This window comes from Mus musculus, chromosome 11 (genome assembly GCF_000001635.26).
Source record: "Mus musculus strain C57BL/6J chromosome 11, GRCm38.p6 C57BL/6J".
Lineage (NCBI taxonomy): Eukaryota > Metazoa > Chordata > Mammalia > Rodentia > Muridae > Mus > Mus musculus.
The window spans coordinates 11,945,228-11,971,959 of record NC_000077.6 but is presented as its reverse complement, the minus strand read 5'-3'; the positions used below and the strand labels follow the sequence as shown (position 1 = coordinate 11,971,959).

General features: G+C 43.9%; 1 protein-coding gene and 1 long non-coding RNA gene across 5 annotated transcripts in view, besides 2 other annotated features; both read left to right on the top strand.

The window, feature by feature from the left end:
- The window catches only part of Grb10 (growth factor receptor bound protein 10), a 106,930-nt gene that overhangs the window by 65,469 nt on the left and 14,729 nt on the right, over positions 1 to 26,732 (top strand). For 2 of the 4 annotated variants that reach the window (NM_001177629.1, XM_011243664.2), the window contains exons 3-8: positions 1,318 to 1,537; positions 4,275 to 4,428; positions 20,301 to 20,457; positions 25,158 to 25,273; positions 25,928 to 25,996; positions 26,328 to 26,465. In NM_001177629.1, coding sequence (NP_001171100.1) covers positions 1,344 to 1,537; positions 4,275 to 4,428; positions 20,301 to 20,457; positions 25,158 to 25,273; positions 25,928 to 25,996; positions 26,328 to 26,465 — 828 coding nt within the window. In that variant the 5' untranslated portion in view covers positions 1,318 to 1,343. Of the gene's footprint in view, positions 1 to 1,317; positions 1,538 to 4,274; positions 4,429 to 14,133; positions 14,209 to 17,051; positions 17,217 to 20,300; positions 20,458 to 25,157; positions 25,274 to 25,927; positions 25,997 to 26,327; positions 26,466 to 26,732 lie in introns of all 4 variants that reach the window. The other 2 variants (NM_001370603.1, NM_010345.4) reach the window with 2 other exon arrangements.
- On the top strand, positions 4,435 to 13,554 carry LOC102631979. Its single transcript, XR_381046.3, has 2 exons — positions 4,435 to 7,407; positions 7,444 to 13,554. It is a non-coding gene; the product is annotated as an uncharacterized LOC102631979 (long non-coding RNA).
- Positions 9,339 to 10,104: an enhancer, noted in NCBI's record as "VISTA enhancer mm178". NCBI's record gives its function as "enhancer in: heart[4/10]" and the evidence as "EXISTENCE:transgenic organism evidence [ECO:0001131][PMID:17130149]".
- Positions 14,217 to 15,218: an enhancer, noted in NCBI's record as "VISTA enhancer mm154". NCBI's record gives its function as "enhancer in: heart[4/9]" and the evidence as "EXISTENCE:transgenic organism evidence [ECO:0001131][PMID:17130149]".

The following is a 26,732-nucleotide window of genomic DNA, read 5'->3' as shown; positions in this document are numbered from 1 at the left end:
GAAGAACAAGTGAAATGGAGCTGCTTATTCTGTATCAGACTCTATTATAAAACAGTCCCCTGGGTGATGGATATATTGCTAACTCTGTATTATACTTGAAGAGACTTCTAACCAAAACCTCTGGTATGTTGTCCTGGGCATGGAAGCTGTAAAAGCAATCTGGGCATGACAAGCAGGTTCAAAATGCCTTCTCTTATTTCTTACTATACTTTGGAGGCATTGACCTCTGTGAGAGTGATTGTCTTGCATACTGTGACAACCTTGTTTGGGGTTGTCACACCTGGCCATATCTTACAACTTGTGAAATGCTATGATACAATCAGCTTAGGTCACTTCTTACCCTATTGTTAAGTTGACACTTTTGGAAACACCTTCACAGCCAACTTCTGCTATTCAGGCTCTTACCATCTTTCCACCCCTTCTTCCTCAATGCTCCCTTAAGAACAAGAGTTGTATTGTAGATGTATCCGTAGAGACTGAGCACCCCATGATCAGTTCTTTATATTTTGTCTAGCTAGCTTTCTGTAATGGTTTCTATTTGTTGCAAAGAGGTGAGAGCTATAGTTATCTGTAGGTGTAAGGATGAGTTGAATCCAATTAGAAGCTATGCTGGTTTATTAAAGTGATATTTTAAAAAAAAAATCTCTAATATCCATGACTAACTTGTACTGGGAAATTGGGTAGGTTTCCAGCACTGGTCTTAAGTCAAATTAGAGAAATCATTGGTTGCCACCAAGATATGGGTGCCACTATTGCACTGTTACTGTCTTGCCATGCTGGTCACTGTTGTGATTCATGGGTGTTATAGCTGGTAGGACTGTTGGTCACCATGTTCGCTTCATAGCTTTCATAGGACCTTTTGGTCTTCTGAAAGCTACTCCTAAGGGAGGAGATTTTCAAGTCAGATCCTGCTTGGGTGTTCCAGATCTTATGTCTAAACTTCATGGTATCTTTAGCAATAAGGACGTACCTTCAGCTTCCAGAAGCAACCAATAGCAGCTGCAATAGCTGTATTATTCTGAGGGTGTCTTGGACTCCCCTGATGAACAACCCAAAAGATTTTTTTCATGCTTATTTGATAATATATAGCTTTTTCAGGAAGCATTGCCATCCCAAATGGAATAACTTCATTTTGAACTATACATGTAGTATGTATACACACAGACTTAACTTGTATTGTATGTTACTAATATGATTTCATAGTAATATTAAAATACTATTTGGTTTAGGAGCCTGATCATCCAAAGATAACCATTTTGGTGGAACTCTATACCCTCACTGACATTTTTTTCTTCTCTTGCCATTTTTTATGTACAGAGCATGGTCTTGGGCTTCAAGTACTAATGAACAACGATATTAACTCGTCCGTGGAAAGCCTTAACTCAGCTTGCAACATGCAGTCTGATACTGATACTGCACCACTTCTTGAGGATGGCCAGCATGCCAGCAACCAGGGAGCAGCATCTAGCTCCCGGGGACAGCCACAGGCGTCCCCGAGGCAGAAAATGCAACGCTCGCAGCCTGTGCACATTCTCAGGTGGGCCAGAACATGTGCTGTCTGCACAGACAATGCGCTCTGCTCTCCAAATGGTGATGGGCAGTGACTGTAAAATCAAGTTAGATGAGTTTGTTCTCTTAATAGCAGCTACAGTTGTTGCCCTATAATCTTGAGGAAGCCGACCCGCAGTCCTAAAGCCAAAGCACAGTCCTGCCCCCTACCCTTGTTTACTGTAGTTTTCCCTACACACACAGAACAATGGTGAATTTTGGCTTATTAATTAGACACTATAATATGTACAACAATAATTAATAGTACAAAAGAACAATTATAATGCTAATGAAGTCATATGAGTGAGTTCTATCCTTCCTGTTGTGATAGTGAAGTGACACAAAGTGGTAAGATGGAAGGAAGAAAGTGGGATAGTTGTTGTGATACACAAGGCTGCTGTTGACCATCTGTGGCTATGTCATCAGAATTTTCAAGTCATGCCTCTGCCAGCTGACCTCAAAGAACTAAAAGTGCAGCTCTCAATGGCTTTGGGTATGCTGTGTAACATTTCAGCGTTTGGTGTGAACTTGCTGCCTGGCTTAGCAGCTATACCTTTTCCTGAGCTCCTGATTCACAGCAGATTCCTTAACCATGCTCCAGGTTCATGTTCCTCAGAGTATTGTCTATAGACCAGCTACAGTGTCCTCCAGGGCCTACTCAAAAATGTACAGTCCCCAGAGTGGTTCTGTTTTGTTCTTATCCCTAGGAAACTGAACAGAAATGCATAGCTGTGTTAGCAAAAGGAGAGTCCTGGAACCTTGAGAGAACTTCCTGGGAGGTGACAGATCTCTGATCTGAGTTCAAGCTAGTCAGAAAGTGGAAGGTTGGAGAGTGGAGGCAAGGAGAAGATTAGAACATATAAGAAAGGATAGATTTTGGTTTAGGTAGTGCAATTCTGACTTGGAGAGTTAAGGGGCAGGAAAGAGAGAGCAACATGGCTGCAGAGTATGTCGTGACATGAAAGCCATCTGAAGAACCTACAGGCCTGCAAGTGATGGGGCCCCGATATGAAGAAAGATGCAGTTAGGTGACAGCACTGCAGAGCAAGAAGCAGTCACGCTCTGCGAGTATGTGACATTTATGTGGAGTTAGAGAGCACAGAAGAATAGGAGAGCGGCTGGGTTGTGTTGAACAAAAGCAAACAGCATAGTTAAGAGTGTTCAGTAGATAATAGTTTTGTTGAGAGGAAGATGTGGAGCCTATAGTCATCTCTGGTTTATAAAAGCAAGCTGAGAAAAGGAGTGCTTGAGGAGCACTGCCTTTGTCTGGCTCCTTCTCAGGATCCCATGAGTTACAGGCTTGCATGACCGAGCAAGGATCATGAGCTCTTAATACAAGCTTGCCCCTGCCTCGCTGGGAATTCACAGATGTGTGTGCAGTCGACTATGCTTGGGATTGTTGCCCAGCCTCTGTCCAGCTGGAGTTCCAGCGGTTGTACTTTCTCAGCACTGCCTATTCTGGGACGTTCTGCTCCTCCCTGCTTCCAGAACCGTCTAAAAGGGTTCTTTATGGTCTGACATTAAATCTTCTTCAGCCTCAGTAACCAGCTCCCCTAGGTGTCCTTTCCCAGGATGTGGGTGCTGGGTTCACACTGCTGAGGGGCTCCCGGTGATTACAACAGGCTGGGTGAGCTAAGTGGAGGAAGATATAAAGGAAAAGTCTGCAGGAGGCCCAGACATCCCACAGGCTAAATGATGGAGCAGGAGGAGGACTTTGGCGAGGGAGAGAATTATTTTCAAGTGGATGAACCAGGCAAGGTTTTGGAAGCACAGACACCTCCACCTCCCAGGTCCTAGCAGTTTTGTAGCCATCTTGATATCTCTGGGTCCTGGGTCCTCTCCACAGACACTTTCATTTTGCAGCTTCAGGGACAGCCTCTTTTGATGTGAGCCTCTGTAACAGGGATTGCTTTCATCTTTTCATAATGCCCCTTAATTACACTTCTGGGCAGTGTCTGTGAAATGTTATAGCATTAAAAAAATTAATGAGGTTAAAAATGGAAATAATTTATAAATTTTCAATACACCCTAATAAAGAAGGAGGATTCTGTGGGCTGCTGGAACATCAGAAACAGCCCTGTCTGGTTCTGTAGATCAAAGATGGTGAAGCTGAAACTGCTACAGGAAGACCAGGATTTGTTAACAGTAAAAAATGAGCTTTCTGCCACATCATCAGACTGGTATAGGAACGACTTCCTCACGTATCACAACACAGATTCCCTTCATTCCTTGAGAGAGCTGGTATCTTAAAAGTCAGAGCATATGTTGCATAGTAGCCACCTTTTAAAGTGTTAGCGAACACTCGGGATTAATGGCCAATCCCCAAAATATTCTCATCTTAGAGAACAGAAACTGAACTCTTTAATAGCAGCTCCCCCCTCTCTTTCCTCTGCCCCTGCCATTCTACGTTCTGAATTCAACTGTTTTGTATGCCCTGTACAATGGAGTCTGCCAGTGTGTGTCCTTCTGCTACTGGATTTATAGCATAGGTCAGAATTCCCTTCCCTTATTGTCTGGATAATTTTCTTTTTAAGGCTACATGATATTTCATCACCCATTCACGGTTGGACAATTAGGCTGCTTCCTGATTTGGGCCACTGTGAATAAGGCTGTCATGAACATGGTTGTACCAGCATCCACAGAAACCCAGCATTTCCTTCTCTGGGGCGTAGACCCAGCAGGTGTGTGCTAGGATGGCAAACTAGTTTTTGACTCCTTCCTTATAGGCGCCTTCAGGAGGAAGACCAGCAGTTAAGAACTGCATCTCTTCCGGCCATCCCCAACCCATTTCCGGAGCTCACTGGTGCGGCCCCTGGGAGCCCTCCTTCGGTTGCTCCTAGCTCCTTACCTCCTCCTCCGAGCCAGCCACCTGCCAAGCATGTAAGTGGTCCCTGACTACAACACAATGATGCATTTCTTTGTGGAAAAAGGACAGAAGTTCTAAGATAGCCTCTTTGGGTTGATACTGAACTTTTTTTTCATGAGTTCTTTTAATGTGTTGGCCAAAATTCAATTTACTAAGTTAGGAATGTATCAGGGTAATTTTGCAAAAAAAAAAAAACAAACAAACAAACAAACAAACAAAACAAAAACAAAAAACAAAACATTAACTATGCACTTATGTATCATTTATTTATTTATTTATTTATTTATTCCTGAGGACAACATGTGTGCTATGATGCATATATATAATTAAAGAACAGCTGGGCATGGTGGCACACGCCTTTAATCCCAGCACTTGGGAGGCAGAGGCAGGTGAATTTCTGAGTTCGAGGCCAGCCTGGTCTACAGAGTGAGTTCCAGGGCAGCCAGGGCTACACAGAGAAACCATGTCTCGAAAAACAAAACAAAAAAAAAATTAAAGAACAATTTTCATAAGTCAGTTCTCTTTACACCATACGGGTCCTGGAGGATTGAACTCAGGTCCTCGGGCTTGTCACCCAAGTGTCTTTAGCCTCTCACCAGACTGAGGAATGCATCACTGTGTTCAAAGAATCTTTTGATTGTTTTGTTGTTGTTGTTGTTATTTATTGTTGTTCTTGCTGCTGCTGTTGTTTTTTAATTAATGATTTGATGTTTAAGGATGATTTTAGCTCTTTTAAAGAAGTTGTGTGACCAGGTCATCCGGGTCAATCAGCCTTTCTGCTATGGCACACCGCTGGGCCTTCCTGTGCAGGCACTCTTCAGTATGGGATACAATCAGAGCTTCCATCTTGAGGTCTTGACTTCAAATGCAGCCTGCTCAAGGCCAAAGAATGGCCACTTGACTCAGGAGATAATAACTGCCCTTTTAAAACTTGTTTCTCATTTGAAGTGGTACTATGAAGTAGAGAGCTAGTCACTGCCCCCATGTGAGAAACTCCCCAGTGACAGCCATTCAGCTTATCAGAGACATGAGCAGGGGAATCGTGGCATCTCAAACTCCCTTTAGCAGTGAGCTAGGAACAAGATGGCCCAGGGCTCAGCAGCATACCACACCCTGCCTGCTGCAGGGAGTAGAACATAGACAGTGACTTTACATGGAGGCTCTGCTCTGTGCAGCGCATGGGCTGCTGTGGTGCTCACTCACTTACTGCTGTAAGTCAGTACAGATGTCAGTCACCTACAGTAAAGTGAGGCTGGTGTCAGCATACAGTTGTGTCTGACCTAGTGTTTCGGCCTAGAGTCCTCACAGGCTTCCTGCTACCTTAGCTGCCTCTTTAAAACTTGCAATTTAGAAGATTCTGTGTTTTCCCACTAGACCCATTTTTTTCCACTTGCCCACCTCTGCTGTTCTCTAACACGGCGGAGCCAGCCAGTCCCATTCTCTGCAGTCTAGTGGCATACAGCACCAGGCTCTCCAGCAGTAGGCTTTTTTCTAATACTCTGCTGGCTTTGGAACACTGCTCCCCATGAGTGCCTCTCGAGCCGCCCGAATTACAGCACTGTCAGACTTAGAAGGTGAGGTCAGTGTCCCTTGTCTCGGAGCCAGCACTGTCCTGGCTTCTGCACAGGGTCACATGCTGAAGTGCATCTGGGCTGTCTACCTCCCTGGTGACCTTCTGCCTTGAGTAAGGATCCTGATGATCGTGCATGGTTTGTCCCCGAGGTTGTTTACAAGTTTCCTGTCCTGAAGTAGACCACAAAAGTACTGTCTGGCCCTCGCCTTGGCTAGCAAGAAAATGAGCCTCCTCCCCACCGATTGTCCAAATTTGTAAGAATAAGGAAACCCGGGAATTTTGCCTGCTCGTGTTTTTCTTGGGATCAGAGTTGGCTCTTCATGAGAACAGTGCACTGGCGTGTTTGTCGTCAGATTCCTCAAGCCAACTGGGACCAGTGAGAGCAGGGAAGGTGTTTCTCACTTGTGGAAGGCTGCTGTTCTTTGTGGCTGTTTTTAGTTTTATTGTGTATTTATTCTTTGATAACATCATACATGTAAATTATATATTCTGATCAATATCTATTTATTTAGTGGGGGGCACACATGCAGTACAGTGAGTATGGACATCAAAGGGCAATTAATTAAGGACTCAGTTCTCTTCTCTCATATAGATCCATGGCTCAAATCAGAGTAGTACCCAGGTGCTCAGATATGCAGAGCCATCTCACCAGCCTTTTTGGTTTTGTTCTGATCCACTGAGTTTTACTGAGGGTCAAGGTTATTTACCAAGCATGAGCAACTTATTAATGGCTACACCACTGAAGAAAGTCATCCCGTACAGGGGCTATGCCGATAGTGTAAAGTGAGCTAAATCCCGCTTGCTACCATCCAACAAACACTGCCCTGAGTACAGTTTGTCTGGAGGTCTGTGTACTCAGCAGCCTGGTGGGACAGCCTTAATTGGGAAGGGTGTGAGGGACCCCATTTCACTGAGGACTGACATAGTTACACATGACAATGGCACTAAAATGGCTACCGGTTGTATGCATTTCCAAGTTGTCTCAGCCACTGTCAGGATATATTTAGCTGCAGAAAACCAAACCTGGCTGGCTTCCTTCATGAGGACACTTAACTTTCATGGAGTAGGATATCTGGGGCAGAAAGCAGAAGCTGCCCTGACCTTGTTCCCTGTTGTGGAACTTAGACACTATCTCTGTAGGCAGAGCAAGTGTGACCAAAGTTGGGCCTGTCATTAAACACAACCTTTCCACCTCAGTAGGCGAACCAGGGGCTTGAACACATGCAGTGGTGACAAGGGAAACTGAGGTCCTATCTGGAGTATGCTGACACACCAGACATAGCACCAGACATAGCCATTGCTGACTTGTACTGTTCAAGGGCAGAGCTTCTAAGACATTGGGGGGATCAAGGGAACTCGGGAGAGGAGGTCTGATTCATGCTAGGTAGTGCTATAGGAGAGGAGGTCTGATTCATGCTAGGTAGTGCTATAGGAGAGGAGGTCTGATTCATGCTAGGTAGTGCTGTAGATGGGACCTTTTCTGAATTCATAACAAGCTCAGCAATGGCAGACCACACATTGACTCCTTAGAGCATGTTTTTCCCTTTGCTATTTAAACACAATTACTCTCATAATTTTTTGTGCCCCATCATTAATGGTGCATAAATACTGCCTCAACTCCAAACAGTTCTTTTCTCTTTGCTTCATTTTAAACATTAATTTTCTGGAACTGAATTGATGGCCTTAAGCAGGATTCTACTTCTGCGCTTACTGATGACCTCCGGGGTCTGCCTAGGCTTAACCTGCTCTTCTGTGAATGCACTGCCACTCGAGACCTCTGTATAGTGGGAAAATCTAATCCCGGCTACTATGTGCAGAGTAGACTCTCCTCTGCCCGAAGGCCTCAGCCATACATTTACTAGTCCTCCTGCTTTCGGTGCCTTCACAGCTAGGTGTGTCATCTTTTCTGCTGCCTTTTGAGATCTGAAGTATGGAGACCTAGATCTAGCCGAGGTTTAACTTGAGTTCTGGGATCCCAGCTTGAGGCAAATTGTGGCTGTTTAGAGAAGTCCCTGGACTGTAGCTAGAAATGAGACGGGGATGCCCAGTGAGACAGAGACAATGCCAGTATCCCGTGACAGCCCAGCGTAAGATATATCAGCTCATCCTGTGTCAAAAGATAAAACCCTCTGCTTGGCACCACCCCTTTCTCCTCTGACCTCCTACTCACTCACATCTCTCCAGGGAGGCCCTGCCTGGTTGCCTGTCTCCTCTGTAAGAGGCAAGCCCAGTGTGTAGAGGGTGAGCCCAGGCTCATGCAGTAAGGCAGGGCTGGTGGCCCCTTCAGAGCAGCAGCATCTCAGTTCCCTATCTGTCTGAGGAGGCTGGTGTCACTGACCCTAGCCTCTCAGACCAGTGGTGACATTAATTCAGCACATAGGAAAATGTAGGCACAGTGCAGCTGCTTCCTATATTTGATACAAGACCTAACGCCACAGCTGCCACTGTGGGTGCTTATTTTACCCTCTTCTCTTGTGGAATAGAACAGACCACCAGAGACTTGCTCAAACAGCAGCCAAGACCCAAGAAGGGCAAGGCCACTTTGCAGAGTCAGTAACTAAAATGTCAAAAGAATAGAATCTGTATCTGAGATCACTCACATGTAAGACCTTTGTTGAAGCAAGGTGCCACAGCAAATCCCAAGTAGCAGAACACCCCTGAGGAAACTGAACATTCGTATACCATCTCATTAGGAGTACCCTTGTGAGTTTTCCAAAAGCAGCCAGGCAAAACCACTAGCTTGGGCTGGGGGTATAGTTCTGTGGTGCAGCATTTGTCTAGCAAGTACAAGGCTGTAGGTTAGGAAACATGTTTATTCCATAGTTTGGGAAATTTTGCATTTTCCCCCACGTTCTTGGGAATTCACATTTCCTACTTGATCTTAGAAGACCTGAAAAAGTGAACAAAGAAAACTCAAATTAATCTAGAAATTTTTGAAGGAATTAAAAAAACTTTACATATTTTAAGTATTTATTAGATATTACATATTATAAAAATACATAAAAACAGTTCCCACTGAGCCTACTTTGAATATGGTGCTAAATTGCCCAAGATAAAAGTGAAGGCTGCCCCTGACTGTCACAGTTGATTGGTGGTGTTACTAAGTGCTCAGAGCCCCGAGCATTACAGCCTCTGGAGCCAGAGCATAATCCTCTTGCTTGGACGACGTGACAGTACCTTCATGTCTCTGTTCAACTCTGAACAAATGATGCAATCACAGCAGGGAGTCGTGACCTAGAGCCGACCATGTGCTTGGCTAAAAATGAGACAGGAAACCATCCCAGGAATCTCATGTGAAATCCCAGCCTAGTGTTTCTCTACACTATAAATATCTTATATAAATTCTATAAATTTGAGACGCCTAGCTGATTACTATAGCCTCAGATCTCTCTTATCTTGAAAAAGTACTGCAAACATGAACCTTTAAATTTTATCTTGTAGAAAGAACCACCAGCCTTTAGCTACAAGGAATGAGTCTGTGCCTTCCCTGCACATGGACCAAGGTGATAAGATCCTTCTGCAGAGTCAGTGACCAGCAAGGGGAAGGGCTTATTTTTTGAATATTGATGATTCAAAAAAAAAAAAAAAGCCTCTGACTTTGCTAGAAACCAGAAATCATTTTCCTAGGAAAATTGATTTGCGAATTCTTACTTGATGGTTCAGCTTTAAATTTCATTAGAAAATGGGAAGGTCGCCAGCTAGTGAACTTTTTACCTGATTAGCTTCTGTCCTAGTTAGCTTCAGCTGTCAGATTGACACAGCCCAGAGTCATCTGAACAAGGCTCAGTTCAGAGATTGCCCAGATCAGATTGGCCTGTGGCCATGTCTGTGTGAGACTGTCCTGACTGATGTAGAAGGCCCAGCCCACGCCTAGGCAACCCCATGCAGAGGTAAGCGAGTCTTAGCTATATAAGGGAAGCTGGCTGTGTGAATTTTCCTGTTGTTCCCATACTGAACCCTTGCCTGACTTTCCACAGTGATAGGCTGGGACCTAGACATTATAAGTCAAGTAGCCCTTTCCCACCAAGTTGCTTTTGGTCAGTGTTCTATCTCAGCATCAGAAAACAGGCTAGCATCCCTTTTGCGATGGCTTGGCTTGCCAACTCAAGCAGCACTCTTCCCTGTGTTTGCATCCACAGTTCACCTTGTAGGGAAAGCAGCTTGTTACACCCACAACACGAAAATGTCTGCTCTTCATAGCTGCAGCCTGTACATTACTCACACAAAAGTGAAATCTGAAATGCTTCAGACTCCAACATGAGGCCACAAGTAGAAGACTCCACCTTTGCTACTTCATTAAACTATTAACGTATTAAAATTATTGTTTTATTATACAAAAGAACCGTCACCCTAAGGATTAGTCCACTCTTGAAACATAAACTTTAGGTTTAGACTTGGTTTCCTCCCCAGTTAACCTCATTGGGTAAATGCAGATAGTCCCCAGACTGAAGAAACTTAAAATCACAAACATTTAAGGTAGGCCACACTTGATCTATGAGCAACTGAGAGGGTGGATTTTCCCCCCACACTCCATACCTCTGATGGTCCTACTGGTTTAGAACAGAGGTGTCTCATGAAATTATAAAGTTGAAAGCTTTTTGTCTTAGCTGAGGGTATTCCATACAACTGGAAAATGTTCACCGACACTACCAAGCCTTAAATCTTAGCCTCTTCACTCTCGTAGCAGGCATTAGTCTGAGTATAAAACTGCCTTCCTTGCCGGCTGAGCTGCCTTGTTCACGTCTGTGCCTGTGCTTTTTGCCCAGCATGGCACCTCCCTCCTCCCTCTTTCATGTCTGGGTACTTGTCTCCCAGACATTCACCTCACTCTCTTAGCTAGGCTGAGTGAGTCAGGACAAACATAAAAACGATAAAGACTCCCTGGAGGGAAGCGAGTGAGGGTATTTTGAGTGTCTTCAGCAGGGAAATGGGGTAAACACCCTCCTCTCCTGTGACCACGAGTGCCAAGTTGCTACATTTCTAGGAAAGAGAGTACAGATGTTGACCTCATCTGGAAAGGTTAATAATTACATGCCTTCAGATTCTCTAGAGAACTACATGCAAATGACTACTTGTTTATCTTTCACCTTACCTCAAAGTAGTTTCCTTCTTGTAATTGTATCCGCAGACATTCCGTGCTAAATCAAAGCAGTAGGTTCCTAACGGTTTTATAGTATTCTGGCATCTTGGATTCATTTATATGTGCAGTTCATTCCTGGGCTTTTATCCCTGAAAGTGTTTCTGTTCACACCGTCCCCACTTTCCCCACCAAGCCCTGGAAGGGAACCAGATCAGCGGCAGCAATATCATAAATATTTGAAAGGGGAAGCGACAGTTTTTCCTTTTTCATTTAACTCTGGAATATAAATATGAATTCTGAGCATTGAGTCACAACAAAACAGTGTTTTAACAAGCTTGCCACCACTGCAGCAAAATAGATCTGAGGCACCAACCCGTAAGGATAAAAAGGTTCTTTTGACTCAGAGTTATAAAGGGCCCTCCTTGGAGTGGGGGTGCTGCTGTCAAGTGAGGCACAGAGAGGAAGAGCTCAATGCCACAATGTCTCCTTGACAGGCAGGCCCACAGGGGCTGCCCACAGGGGCCCACAGGGGCTGAAGAACCACCCAAAGCTCCCACTCTTCCAAACTTCACCAGGCTAGGGACCAAGTCCCGGACACATGGACCTTTGCAGACACTCAGCTCAAACTGTAATAGTAAGACAGTAGGCACTTTCTCTCTGTTTTTGGTTTCTAAACATGCTCCCCAGTAAAAGGAATAAAGTTTTTTAAATAGTAAAGGCAAGGTATAACGAGGATGGAGGAGGCCGCTGGAAGAGCAGAAAAAGGAAGGAAGATGGAGATCAGGAAGCCTTGAGTGTGTGGTCCCAATAGACATCTCCAGGAGTGGGGCACAGCAGACCTGGTGACCCAAAGGGATCTCAGCATCTCTTCAGTGGTATTGCCTGCCCTGAACCAGGTCCTGGATATGTTCTACTGAACAGCCAGAGCTCTTCAGGACTTTTTAGACCATAGAAAAGTCCCAGGAAATAAAGACCTACAGAGTAAGAGACCTAATGGGGTACAGCTCTGTCCAAGCGGGGCCCATGAATTAGACAGTCATGTGGGCCACTGAGAATTCCCTGCTGTTGATCATTGAACTAGAGTTATATAAGAATGTTTCCAGTTTAAAAAAAATCACATAGTCTAGCAGACCCCAGTAGACAGAGAAGAGAATGGAAAGATGAGCAAGTAAATGAGGCCAGAGGCTGCTATTAGGGAACCCTGATGAAGCACATACAGAAATCTATACTACTTAAACATCTGTGCAAGTGTCAAAGTATTACAAAATAAGATGTTCAACCAAAAATAAAAAATAAAAATAACAAAAAGCCCTCTGTATAAAACCAAAACTATGCCCTGTCTACACACAAGGTGACAGACATCACCAGAGCAGGCCACCAAAATTCTTTGCATCTACAAGAAGGTTATCTTTGAATTTTTGATGTTTATATTAATTTCCTTCCAGATTCAAGGCCAAGTCATTTTGCTTGCCTGGAGCATTATGAAAACCTCTAGCTCAGCAATAAGTCCCCACCCAGGACCCATCAACCCTTTGCAGAGTGACTTTCCATTCTAGCCTGAATGCATACACACATACATCTTCTCACTGTCTTTAACCCCCTTCACCTTCTAACATCTGACACCCCTGGTTTTTGCCTCTGTTGTCTGCCTCTCCTCCACTTAAATGAAGCTTCATCTACCAAAGACATTTATTAGAGGGGGCAAATCCATAGAATCTTCATGCCTGGCACTGAATAGGTTCTTAGGGAGTATCAGCTGAGGGAATCCGTTTTAGAATGCACTTCTCACTTCATCCCCTGCAAATGGACCTGAAATAACTTGCAAATTTTCACACAGTCCAACTCAAATCTTTTAAAAAGTTTTAAATTACATTTTAGATTTGTTTTATGATAAGTCTAGTAAACTTCAAATAAAAAAATGCCTCTTTTTTGGAAAAGAAATGTTATAAATCATACTTGTAGTTCTGTATTGCTGAGTTCTTTGATGGGATTTCTAGGTTATAAAAGTGTTATGCCACAACTTCAGGCAGTGTTTCAGTCTAGCAGTTGGAAGTTGCTACATGATTTTTTTAATTCACTCTCATTTGCTGAGATTATTAGTAAAGGCAGCTGTACTAGAGTTATACTATGCATTACAAAGAGCTGTCTTCCATTCATGGACATATGTACCCCATGCTCCACCCTGTCACCTCCGCAGTCATGTCTGTACTGCTGACACTGGCCAGGCCCAGTGAAGGAACCCATAAGAGCCCAGCACGATAAGGCTTTGTACATGACACTTAGGAATGATCTGTGGGTCTTTTAAGAGCCACCTACTCACTGGGGAATGGGCCTCAGATAAAATAAATCCACTAGAGTCTAGCTCTTTTCATATAGATAACTTCCATTTGTATTCAGTCAGGAGACCTCTTCCCACTCCTGTCCAAAAACAAAAAAAAACAAAACAACAAAACCAAAAAAAAAAAAAAAAAAAAAAAAAAACCCACAGCCTCAAATCAAGAGATCTGAGGCAGTGTCATTTGCTTTTGTATCTGTCCTGGAAACCTCTTTGACTCTGAGAATACCAACCATTTGAAAGAAGAAAGTAAAAAGTGTACCATTAGTTTTGTGTCCATGTCCATCTTGAGATTGGACCTCCTAAGGCTCTGCTCAACAGACCCCTATTCCCTTGGTTTAAAGGAATTAGCACACACAGTTATTTCCTGGTTTGAGTTTCTTCCTTGCTCCCCAGCAGATTCATCTGCCGAGCAGGCCAGAAAATGGTGTCAGTGGTGTCCTCCGTAGCAAGTTTTGCTTGGACTGCTGGAGTTTTAGTCTAGAAACAGCCATCTGAGAGGGTGTGTGTGGTATTGATTAAAACATTCAGTGGATGTTGGGAATGACTTAGTGAGTGCAAGCTCTTTTTGAGGTGCTTTCATACACTGCTTGTATGACATCCTGTGTGTTGAACCATCCTAATTGTAGTGCTAAGAACATCCAATCACAGGGGTTGATGCATGCAGCAGGTAGGAACATGTCTAGGACATGTGGGCTAAAAGTCCACACTGAACCACAATTTCTGTCTAGTGTGGCAGATGTGAGAAGTGGATACCAGGGGAAAATACCCGGGGAAATGGGAAACGGAAGATCTGGAGATGGCAGGTGGGTTTGTCCGCTAAGTTACTTGTTCCTCAACAGATTAAGCATTTTGCCCAAAATGTCTGGCCAACTAAGTCCTTGAGAAATGTTTGAGCTTAATAGAGAGCTGTCTTAGCAAGGCATGATGTCAAGCAATTTATCTTAAGAAAATAAACATATGCACTAAAATATATATTTGAAGACCATCCTAATAATTCTATAATAAGAATAAAAAGCAGGGGGGCAGTAGGCAGCGTGGGAGAAGTCTTCATTTGTGATGCCTTGAAAGCTCTGAAGCAACAAAGAAACATGATGACATGGTGAAGTGTTTATGATGTAATGTGAAGCTCTACAGCCCAGCTTAAAAGTGTGTGTGCAGTATGATTACAATTCTGTCAGGGTTTCTATTTATAAATATCTGGGCAGAAGAATGTTGTCACAGTGAGTCTGTGAAGTGTTGGTGATTAGCTGAGTTTATTTCCCCTGTGTTCCTTACTGTATTTTTCCAGTTTGATATGGGAATCACGTCATATCTACATAAAGCTAACATATGTATTTGTCTTTATACATCAGTTTTATGCATATGTCTGTATTTGGATATGTGTGCATATTGCTATTGTATAGGTATATTCATGTGCAAACGTGACTGTCTATTTTGATATCATAATTCTTGAGTTCAGGCAACCCTTGTCTTATTTAATAAGCGTTCTAAAGCCCAATAGCAGTGACCTGGCCACTTGGAAGTGACAGAGACGCTGTAAAATACTTTCCTTATCTGACAAGGTAAGTAAGATAAATCAAATGTTTTTAAGAGCAATGAATTACTCGAATAACTTTTACCACTGTACATCCTCAGAATTGTTTTGTTTTATTATGAGCTGTTAGTGTTTGTTATTATGAGCTGTTAATTTCGTACCATGTCTGTAAATGAACTTTTATCACAGGCACACAATTATAGAAAAACTCATGTAGCTTATAGTGCTCTCCTTTGTCCCAGGCAGCTCTGGGGGCCACGAAGGTGAGGGAGCCTTGTTCTAATTTGTCTTTGGGTCACTAACAGATTCTTTTTCCTAAGTAGCTTTCAGTTTTATTTGATATGACTTGGTACCAAAATATAAAAATCAGTTTTGTCAAGATAGAGTTTATGCATCTCAGATGAGTTAAATACACAGATAAGTAAAGCAAAATCTATTCACCCAGATAAGCCTGTCTGGTGAAACAGAACCAGGGCAGCGCCGTCTCGGACACTGAGACCCTTTCACTGTAGAGAAGGCTCCCAAGAGCCCTGTTTTTGAGATCTATTTTTAGTGATAGTTAAAACTGTCTCATTTATAAAGGGTTTCCAAGGACTTAAAATATTTCCAAACTTTATTGAAAAGTGTACTTGGTAAGATTCTATGAAACTGCATAGACTTTGAAAGCAAGCAGAAGTTACCAGCCAAGCAGGGTTGCCTGTTCTTATGGACGAAGAGCCACCACGTCCATGTCGCTGAACCCTGGGCTTCAGCCTCAGATCTTAGAGACAAACCAGGGCTGTGATTTAAAACTGACCTCAAGAAGACTCAAATTTCAATTAATTTTTTTTTACTAAAATTAATTTAGCCCATCCAATTCATCCTGAAATTTCAAGGCATGAGGCAGCCACCCCCTCTATTTTTGGTTATTTGAAACAAAATCTTGGAGCCTCTGTGACAAGAAGGATTCAAAGTGCTGAGTAGCAGCTGGTTGGTGGAGGAAAAAAGGCCAGCTAGAGCAGAGAGCTCTTTATTCAAATCCTTACCCCAGGACTAACTATTTTTGTCACTGGGAAAGCCCTGCTGCCTGCAGAAAAGCTTCTGATGAGGCTGGTGTGACACCTGCCTTAGGCTAGCTTCCTCTACCTGCCTCAGCATGACTGTACTGCCTTTATCCTTCTAGGTCCTGCAGTTTCACAATAAAACAGTCACTGCTCAGAGGCTTAGTAAAGGATTCCCTGAGTATCCCATGCATGCCCTCCCCAGAACCCCTCTGGCCTTCTGATTACATCCAGCCATGACCCTACAAGATCTCTTGATATAGGAATCATTTAAACAGAGACAACTCAGGGTCCAAAAGCTTTTCTTTCAGACGCCTACCCCTGCTGCAGTTACTGTGCAGTGTCTGGGAAGAATGGACCATCTTGATGCTGGGGTACCAGCCTGTACACCCCCAGGGACCAGGCCGTCTACTTAGGGACGTCTTGCACTGCAGACAGATGGTGAGGGGGGCCAGAGAGGCACAGAGCTTCGAGTGTCCTGTTTTCTATTTTGATAAGGTGGGCCTCTGGCACCAAAGTCAGAAGATCTTTTCAATTCAGTAACAAGATTCCTTAGGTCCCGGTCAGCAGCAGCAAGGCCCATTACAGGAAGCTGTGGTAAGAATCTATGCCAAGACTGGGAGCAAAGAAGCCGGAAAGACCCCCATACTGTTCACCTGCTGGGACCATGAAGACAAAAGGCCAGAACACCACTTCTTACTAAACACCTTCCTTTAAGTCTGCAAAGAAAGGGGCTTTTGTTCCTTCCTCTATATGGTGAATGTATAAGAAATGACAACAGAAAGTCAGGGAACAATGGAACATTTTATTACCTCATGGGGCCCTTATAGCAGAGTGTGTAGTGGGCAAATTCAGCAAAAAGCACCTCCATCCCTCTTGAAAAGTTTTATACTGTTGATGTGATTGTACCCTGTCTTTTTCACATTACTGTTTTATTTTTAAAGCAATTAAGTATTTGGTTCGTTTGTTTGTGATGCTTTCCCGTTGCATCTTAACCAGTTGAGGTCTGCTTTCTAAGAATTGGGAGTACTGGTGAACAGGTATTTAGAGCCCTCCCCATCTCTCTACCAAGTTCCCTCCAGGCTTTCAGCTGTCGAAACTCACCCGTCCAGGTCTGTGGACAAAGACCACTGCGAGATTTTCAAAGAAACAACCTAAGAACCAGTGTCCAACCGACACTGTGAATCCAGTGGCACGGATGCCCACTTCACAGATGGAGAAGCTGAGGCTCAGAAAGGTGGGGTAACTTGTGAAGGGAGTTGTGGCTCCCTCTGATTCTAGAATTGCTGCTTAGTACCAGCCCTAACTGTCATGCCAAAACTTCTTGCCATTGCCAAAGTTACATACATGGAGCATCAGGCTCTGTGTGTCCCACTTACGTCAAAACAATGCTTCAGGGTTCAGATGAGGAAGGTGAGGCTAAGGTAGCTACCTAGATTTCAGGATGAAGTTATGGCTGTCCAGCTTTCCACCCCTTCCAGTACTATATAGATTCATGTATGCCCTGGACAATTCTCCCATGGAAAATAGCTGCCAGGGTTATGGCTCTCACCCTGCTGAAATATGAGTCGCTCGGGGCCCAGAACCTTGCTCTCGTTGAGAAAACCTTCTGTATCCACCCTGGGTAAGAAATGAGAGCATTCAGTGTGCCTAAGAGGCCCAGGCTGCTCCCAGGAGCTCTTGGCCCAGGATCTTGCACAGACCTATGAAATATACAACCCTTACTTGATTCCTTAATGAGCCCCAGCACAGCTCAGAGGTCTGCTAAAGAGACAGATGACAGTGTGGCACAAAATGCTTCACCTAGAACCCTCCTTTAAAAGATTCCATGGAAGGACGTTGGAGCTGCACACAGCATTAGCTTTGTGCCTTATATATTTGCTACAAAACGTCCCTTCTGTAGCTTCCAGCATTTACCCAGATCAACACTGCTGGTATGTGTAATGGTTTTTCCAGAGTTCTGTCTTGGAGGTTGTTTGGCTTGTGGGCAGCAAGCCCTGTGGAGTTTGGGGAAATAGCCAAAGAATGGTGTGTCAGTTAGAGTCTATAACGGGAGGTGTGTACTTTTCTGTCTGTTCCCTGTCACAGGCTTTGGGGTTCAGGGGGAGGCAAGGCTTAGCTATTTGCCCATCACGTACTGCCCTGTCCTGCCAACCTGGCTTTTTGCAGGAATCTCAAAGCAATGGCGATAAACCTGTGACAGAGTACGTGTTAGTTTGTACTGCCCAGACTATATATAGATCAGGGAGAGCGGTTGGCTGTGGAGCATTTGAGGGAAAAAGAAAGAGTTTAAAGAAAAATGCAGTGGGCTGAAAACAGACTTTGAAGCGTGGAGCCACGGCTGATCTGGGCAGGAAAAGTGGCGAGTAGACTTGGGGAGACATGAGACACATACTTCACCGCCACATAACTTTCCTGGAGGAGACAGTGTTTGCTGTAACCACATAAATGTTTCAAAGCTTAGGAAAGGAAGAGCATTCGGAGAGCATTCTGGGGGGTGGAAAGCTTCACTGACTTAGGAGGCCCTGTACACTGCAAACCAGAATATCAAATGCATTTATACTTTCCAAATTTCTGTTTCTTTTATGTTAAAGCATTTTAGAAAGAATGTTCTTGCCTAGAGACCACAGACATATTTTCTTGATTTGAATTAAGTGTTAGTTCCTAGACGGAGTCAGTCATTTGAGCTGGTCAAGGCAAACTTTCACGGAGACATAAATTCCAAAAGAGGGAGTGGTATTTTTCTTTAAACGTGAAAGAGAGTTTGAAAGCAAACCCTAAAATTTTTCTTAGTCAGGGAGTAGCAGGAGTAGAGAGGCCCTTTGGGTTCCCCAGCTTGTCTTGCATAGAGAAGGATCCTTCCTGAAACCCCTGAAGCACCTCTACCCCAACTTTTCTTGAGTTCAAAGGCCAGAGGAATATGGCCTTCCTCTACCCAGCCTCGTGCTACCTTGTCCTTCAGCAGTAGGGACCTTTTCTACAAGATGATGTAGACATAGGTCCTACCCACAGGGCCATAGTACCCTCTATAGTGCTGGCTTGACTCTTTCATAGAGCCATCCTTCTAACCACATAAACTGGAGACAGGACCAGAGAACTGGGCACCTGGAGGGAGTTTATCAGGACAATCAATAGTCAGCTGATGGCAGACTCAGCACTAAAGTTGCCACTGATGGGGCAGTTGGGGACAAAGATTAGTAGGAGGTTGGTCAGAATGCAGAGAGCCTCCAGCCTGAGTAGCCTACTAGGGTTTCACCACCCAAGGATTTTTGCAGTCATGCTGTGTCATTGCTGGTGTCACCAGTCTCATCAGCCTCAGCCCCAGGTCCCCCTGCAGAGAAGTGAGGGACGAAAGCCCACAGGTGGTTATATCAGTGCTAGCAAGGGCAGAAATAGGCTATTGAAGTGATTGATTCCTACCACAGGGTCGAGTAAGATGGCAGGCAGGCAGAGGCAGCTTTTACTAAACAGTGAGCCCAGACTCAGAGCAGGTAGGGAAACACCAGGAACAATCTACAGGCAGTAGGCAGTCACAGTTCAAACTGTCACTGTGTCCTTCTGACTGCCTATTCCATGCTGTTGGGATAAGGTCCTTGGCAGATAGTTGTTGTTGCTGTTGGGGGTTGTTATAGTTGTTGTTTTTGTTTGTTTAAATACATCTCCTAAAGACTGCATCCCCATCAACTGGAGAAGGTAGATTTTTTTTTTTTCTTAATCTCCCAAGATTTCTATGCCTTTTCCCCAGGAACTATTTGGTTTTTGTGGATTTGAATAGGACCTGGAAACTATAGCTTATTTTCAATCTTGGAGGAGAAAGATCAAGCAATTTAATGACTAAATTCTTCCATGCCCCTTTTCATCAGTCTAAATATTAGTGTATCCCTAATTCATTTATCTCAGCTTCCTCCTGTCTCTCAGGAGCTATGAACAGTATAGAGCTAACAGGAGTTGCAGACCCTTTGGGCTCTGGGGATAAAGAGAAAAGAGTCACCACAATTCAGGACAGGAGGGTCAACCCAGATATTTGCTAAGTTTATAAAAGTCTAAGCTGTCTAACCTGGGACCACCTGTAGTGTTTTAGTGAGTTACTCCCTAAGCTAGACTGGCAGCTTGGCTGTGTACTGTCGTGCCTATGAGGTTCCCTGGTTCCTCCAAAGAGAGGAAAGGGGATCCCATAGCCCTTGACCTACATCTGTGGAGCCAGAAACCCCACTTGTCCGTGTGTTGAGACACTTGTGTATTTTTGTTTTATCTTGTCTGTTTTTCCTTTATGTAATTGCCGAGTTGCTTCATATGTTCTTGTCCCGTTTGTGTGTTGCAGGATGTCAAAGTCTTTAGTGAAGATGGGACCAGCAAAGTGGTGGAGATTCTAACCGACATGACAGCCAGGGACCTGTGCCAGCTGCTGGTTTACAAAAGTCACTGTGTGGATGACAACAGCTGGACTCTGGTGGAACACCACCCACAACTGGGATTAGGTAGGGGACTGGTTTCCTAGCTTGGGAATACCACCTGGGGACTTCAGTGTGTGATCAAATGGGTACGCCACAGCCAAATGTAAATGTGTCATTTCCTGCCACATTGGCTGGTGGTCAGTAGTTGCTCTCCATTCCTTCTGGCCGCTTCTTTTCTCCTAAATTGCACTTTTCTTCCTTCTAAGTCCTCTCCCTCTGATACTCTGAGAATTTCTTCTTGAGCTCTCAGAGCAATAACTTCCCAAAGGCTTAGCCTGGGTCAAAGGTTCTTCTAGATGTCCAAAGCCCTGAGGGAGCTTGCTGCCCACCTGTGTGTTAGAGCCCATTGACCACTGGATTACAGCTGCCCAAATCAGAGAGTAGCTCACTCTGATGATAGGAAGAAGGGAGTCATGATTCCTTTGTGGTAGGGAACAGGAGTCAGGATACTATTACAGAGGCCTCTCATAGACGTATAATGCTTACATAGTGTCTTTGTGAGATGGCACCTGCACTGTGTGCGCACATGTGCACAGGCACGTACATGTCTGTATCTTGTCTGTGGAACAAGAGTATATTTTAGTCTGTAGAACATTTGAAGGTCCCTTTTCTGTGCTCAGTTGGTTCATCTCAGGTAAAGAAGCTTGTCAGACTTTTGCTTAAAATCTTATTTGCATGAAGTCTGAAGCCTGCAAAATCATGAGCAGGTATTTAAAAACAGAATTTTCACTCAATTAAGCTATAATTTTCCCATGTCTACCATGTCTTAAGAGAGAAATACTAAATTTCACAGTTTTAAATTCTGCTTATAACCCTTTTGAAAGATTAGTAAAGTGGATTGCAACCTCTTGGCTTAGAATATTTGTTGAATTGATTGGCACTCTTCCAGCAGATAGTATACAGTTTTTAAGCATAGATAATGTGATGTGAGCTTGAGCCACGATTTTTCCACCTCTCTTTGGACTTCCAGATACCAGTAATGCTTTGCTGCAAGCACACAGAACTCTAGTGGGTGGTTTCCGTTACTTTTCCAATGACTACAACAGGAAAGTTTGTGGGGGGGGGGGCTATGGGGTGGGAGAGGGGGCTTGCAGTTTGAGGATTTAGTCTAGGATAGGACAGGTCATGACAGCAGGATTACATTTCATCTACAGAGAAGAGGCAGATAGGGATGGCTGCTAGGTCACCTTGCTTCCTTTGAGTTCTGGACCTAGTCTATGGCCTGGTGCTGCCCACATTCAGAATAGGAGCTCTCCATATAGACTGTGGGTCTCCTCTTCCTGGCTCAAACCCCTCTGGAAACCCCTTCACACATTGTTCCCAAAGGCATGTTTCTTAAATGACTCTAAATCCAGCCATACTGACATGAAGTTTAACCATCACATTCATCTTTCCCATCTACTACCTATGTGTGTGACAACTGAGCCTTTCCCATTGCCACTACCTACCTTCTGCCATATTCCTTCACCTGCTCCATAATGACTGAACTGCACTGTGACAGGTACTTGTGGTGTACAGTCTGTGGGTATAATGGCATGCACTGAGAAAATCAGTACAGATACACACAGAGGTCTTACTGTACAGGGACAGCCTGGACATTGCACTCAATTCAAGGGTTTCTGATTAGAGCCCTTGATGTGGAACCACCATACAGTGCATAAACTAGATAGTAAGGCTTTGAAAAGAACTAGAACAAGAGCGCCTTATTTGAGGAAGTAGAAAAGAGGACACCCATGCATATATAGCCTTCTGATGGCAATATTTCTGTCCCTTTCTTTGTTCTTTTCTCAGTCATTTTAAAAGTATACTAGTGTACTTTAAAACTAATAGTATTTTATTTTGAAGTCAAACTAAAATGGGGAAAATATAAAAGAAAGAATAAATGAAATTATTTTAAAAGAAACAGGAACCTTTGGGTTAAATTTTGACAAAAAAGAAATTAATGAGCCTCACAAAGCCAGAATCTAGAAGAACTGCATATGTGTTTAGACGGTTTCCCTCTGGTGTCTTTTCCACACTGGTTCCTCTCTTGTTACTGACAGTAAAACACTCACCACCTAGGCTAGTGTGTGTGGTAGTGGTGGTGGTGATTCAACCTATCATTTAATTAAAACAAGGAATATAGCTAATTAGCTCTTTAAAAGGAAACCCTGTTTCTGCCAAGGTTGCACAGTGGTCTCTTGTCAGGGTCCTACTAGTGAAGAGATGTGGCGCTCACTCTGTGGTTCCTCTCAGAAAGCCCTCCTCAGAATCAGCCGCCCTGCTACTGAGGGCTGAACCACAGGTCTGTGGAAGGCTCTTTGTAATGGATGTTGCTCTAGGGTGAGTTTCTGGGTCCTGGCCTGAGGCGTGGGGCCTCACCTATACTCAGTGTAGCACCACCCTGCCCTACATTCCTGGGACTCACCGTCTCCATGGAGATAACTCTCTTGGGCAATTCTATATTGAGCCTTCTTATTAGGGAGGAGGACACACAGGGAAATAGCACAATGTGCAAGTCTTTCAGGCTAATTCTAAAACAAATTATGACCCAAAACTGTGACAAATGGGAGCATAAGGATAGTATTCTGATAGTTTTAGTTCATAGGTGACCTCAAATTAAGGTCTTCAAAACAATTACTATGCTGATTTTAGCAGCTGATCTACTGGAAACTTACCCAGAAGTTAAAGTCTTTTAGGTAGACACAGTTGCGCTCGTGTGACCCAGCTCCCTTTTCACTAGAAGAGTCTGTAATGACCTACTGTGGTTACTGTGGACTGATGGAGAAGCAGTGACAGAAGTGTTCTTGCCCTGTCTTCCTTGTACCGCTTGGTTTCTCCACCATTTCCCAGCTTCCTGGGGAAGGAAACTGGAGTGGATGTTGCAGCTGGTTTGCATGAGGAGCCACAGTGAGGCCCCTCTGGGGTCCACAGACGAGCAGGGGGAAAGCATGATCCTTCAGGGCTGTATGGGCTAGCTTGGCAGTCGCTGGATACCTGAAACCACAGTGGGGCCCAGTTTCCCCTGCCTCCTTCCCGGGCAGCAAGCCCTCCCCTGTGTACGTGCAGTATATGTGCAGCTTCCCCGGGACCTCTCCCGGGCAGCTGCTGTTAAGGATCAGAGCTGTAGAGACCACAGCATTGGCCTTAGCTAGAAAGCTCCCCACAGGGTCCTTGTGCCTCCTCAGGGTCCTTTAGAAAACACAACACTTTTTGATTTAGAGCTAGCCACTGCGTTCTTACTAGGGTGGCTGCTACCTCTCTGTTTTACTGTTTTTTAAATGGTGAAAATATTTTCTCCTGTAAAACCACCACCTCCAGGTTACCTGGTTGTTGAGCTTTGCTAAGTTCTTTTAGAATGTTTTCTCTGAGTAAAGCTCCTGATGGAATTCGCTGATGTGTTTTTGGACGAGGAAGTCTGTTTAAAATGAATGAACTTAAGCCTGGCTGTTTTTTTTAAACCATGCATCAGTTTTTAGTCAATGCTTAAGTTATATGTGGTTGTTCGCATATGTCTTGAGGAAATATAACCCTTGTATAAACATAATCGTTCATGTGTTCCAGGGAGAATTCTCCCAGATAGAAGTAAATGGAAACTATTCTAGGTTTGCATCAAGCATGGCTTTTTACGCCCTATGAGATTTGTAACTGCCAGTGGGAACAGATCTTGCTTTTAAATATGTTTCTGCCAAGATGTCCCCTTCTCGCAGTATCAAAATGGAAGCTAAGATGTGTTGGCTCAGAAACTGCTCTTGGGAACGGTCCTCGCAGAGCAGTGCCTGTAGCCACAGTTCTCCTTTGTAACCTGAAATTCTCTCTACCAATCCTGTGACCCTTTAAAGTGGCTTTTCCTAAGGGTCTCCCTTCCTTCAAAGATGAGATTTTTCTAGATATTCAGCCCTGGCTTCATGAGAGATAGTAGGGACTCAAGATAGAGAATGCCCATGTTCACTTAAACTGTGAATGCCTAGCTGGCATCAGGTCACACATGTAGCCTGGGGTGGACTTGTCGATACAGTTTATCCTGTTGTTTGGTGTGGTTAGTTTTGTGTCACTACCACCTCCATTATGGCTTTTCAGAAGCTCTGTAGGAGGAACTCCGATCTCCATTCCACAGAAGAAAGGCACATTCTCCTCTGAATATCAGCAGGGAGCAGGCTGAGTCCTTCATGCTCCTTGTAAAAGCAGACTAGAAAAGGGACTAGCCAGCCTTTCGGGATCCTTACATAAGGTGTTCTAAGAAGTGTGTATAATCTACCTGGTGAAGGCAAGAGGTGAAAAATCCAGCTGCTGCCTTCGTTCCACGATATGGCCAGTGCTGACTAGCTAGGTATAAACAATGAGTACCTTGTATATCCCATTGCTTATGGTGTCTCCCTGGTCTTACCACCTGTATGCCCAGTGGTCCTATCTGCCCTGCCTCTTGCAGGTTCTCCTTACCTGCTTGCTGTCTTTGCCTTTCCTTTGCCTTTAAATGAGAGATGAGATTTTGTAGTGTAAGGGCAAAATCATTTGTACTCTCTCATTAATGTTGTGTCAATTCCAATTGTAAAAGAAATACTTACATGCCAGTACTAACCTGAACTTTGCATTTTAGTGAATTTTAAGACCTCTTTTAGATACCCATCAGCAAATTAAAAAGAGTAAAATTTAGTGTTGTTCCTGGTGCTTAAAAACAGCTCTTGACCTTGTGAAATGGCCTTGAAGGTTCTGTCACACCTCACATGTGATGGTTCTCCCTACAGAGAGGTGCCTGGAGGACCATGAGATCGTGGTCCAAGTGGAGAGTACCATGCCAAGTGAGAGCAAATTCTTATTCAGAAAGAATTATGCGAAGTACGAGTTCTTTAAGAATCCAGTGGTAAGTCTCCTGAAATCTTGGAGTTTATACTTGGGTTGAATAAAACCTGATTGTCAGGTGACAAGCTGAGACTTATGGGTACGTGGGTTTAAGAAGCTGAGTCACTATTTAATTAAACAGGCCTCACAACCCAATCATCACCAGATGTCATGGCGACCGTCTCCTTCCTACAAGGGTAGAGATGGTAACACTAGAACAAATTAATCAAATAATCAGCAAATACCAGACACTTTCTTCATTGTATGTTGGTATGCTGACATCAACGCCTTAATTTTGTTTCCCTTTGTGGGGAGGTGCCTGTCAGGTGACACAGTAGGAAAGGGGCATTCATGACTTCTGAGCCTTTGGTCTTTTCCTGAGTCACCAAGCAGACTGACCGTCAGCTAGGGGAGACCAGTGTCCACTTCTGGTTCTGGTTCTGCTTCACTGTTTTCTTGGAAAGAAAGAAATGTAATAGTTCTAGGTAATTCAGAAGAACTACCATCACCATGCTGTTATTTATTCACTTGCTTTTGGTTTTCTTATGTACAAGTTTTGATAAAAGAGTGAGAAGGACTGTTATCTAAAATACAAATGGATCATTATCATACCTGGAAAAATTTTAATATTGGCAGACATGTGTCTATAATACCCTTGTTTCTCCTTGTTTCTCAGAACTTCTTCCCGGATCAGATGGTCAATTGGTGCCAGCAGTCCAACGGTGGCCAGGCGCAGCTTCTGCAGGTACTAAGCAAACACTGCATTCTTGCTGAAACAAACTTGCTGGAAAGTTGACAAGGAGCAGATGCCCAAAATGCTCCATCTTCTAAGGAAAGTAGCAGCATTCCTACTACACCGTAGTGGGAGCCATTTGCTTCTTTCTATTCCAACATTGCTATGTTCTACACAATACCAGTTCTGTTGGGATTTTAAGAAGTTTGAAGGAAGAACATTTTGCCTAAGCTTCCCCAAAGTATTTTAATGATTCAGAAAATCTCAGTTATATGTAATAAGTTATCTGCTTTCATTATTTTATGTGCATATTGCCTAATTTTAAAAATTTATTCCTTCACAGAATTTTCTGAACACCAGCAGCTGCCCTGAGATCCAGGGGTTCTTGCAGGTGAAAGAGGTAGGACGCAAGTCTTGGAAGAAGCTGTATGTGTGCCTGCGCAGATCTGGCCTCTATTACTCCACCAAGGGGACTTCAAAAGTAAGTTTTAGAACACTCCACCTTTCCCTGTACTAGGTGTTCTTGCTGTGGACTTGGGCTTAATTTTTAAAAGCCCCTGAACCTCTTTTAACTAATTAATAGTCAATTTATATAATAACTGTACACACAGGGACCAGTGTACTGGTCTATCAAAAATTGGATGGAAACGCAAGGCAGCTTCTAGGATGGTCAGCCCTGGATCCCTACTGTGGGCTGAATATAGACCCTCCTGGATGACTCAGTCAATGCAGGGGCATACTTGGTTTT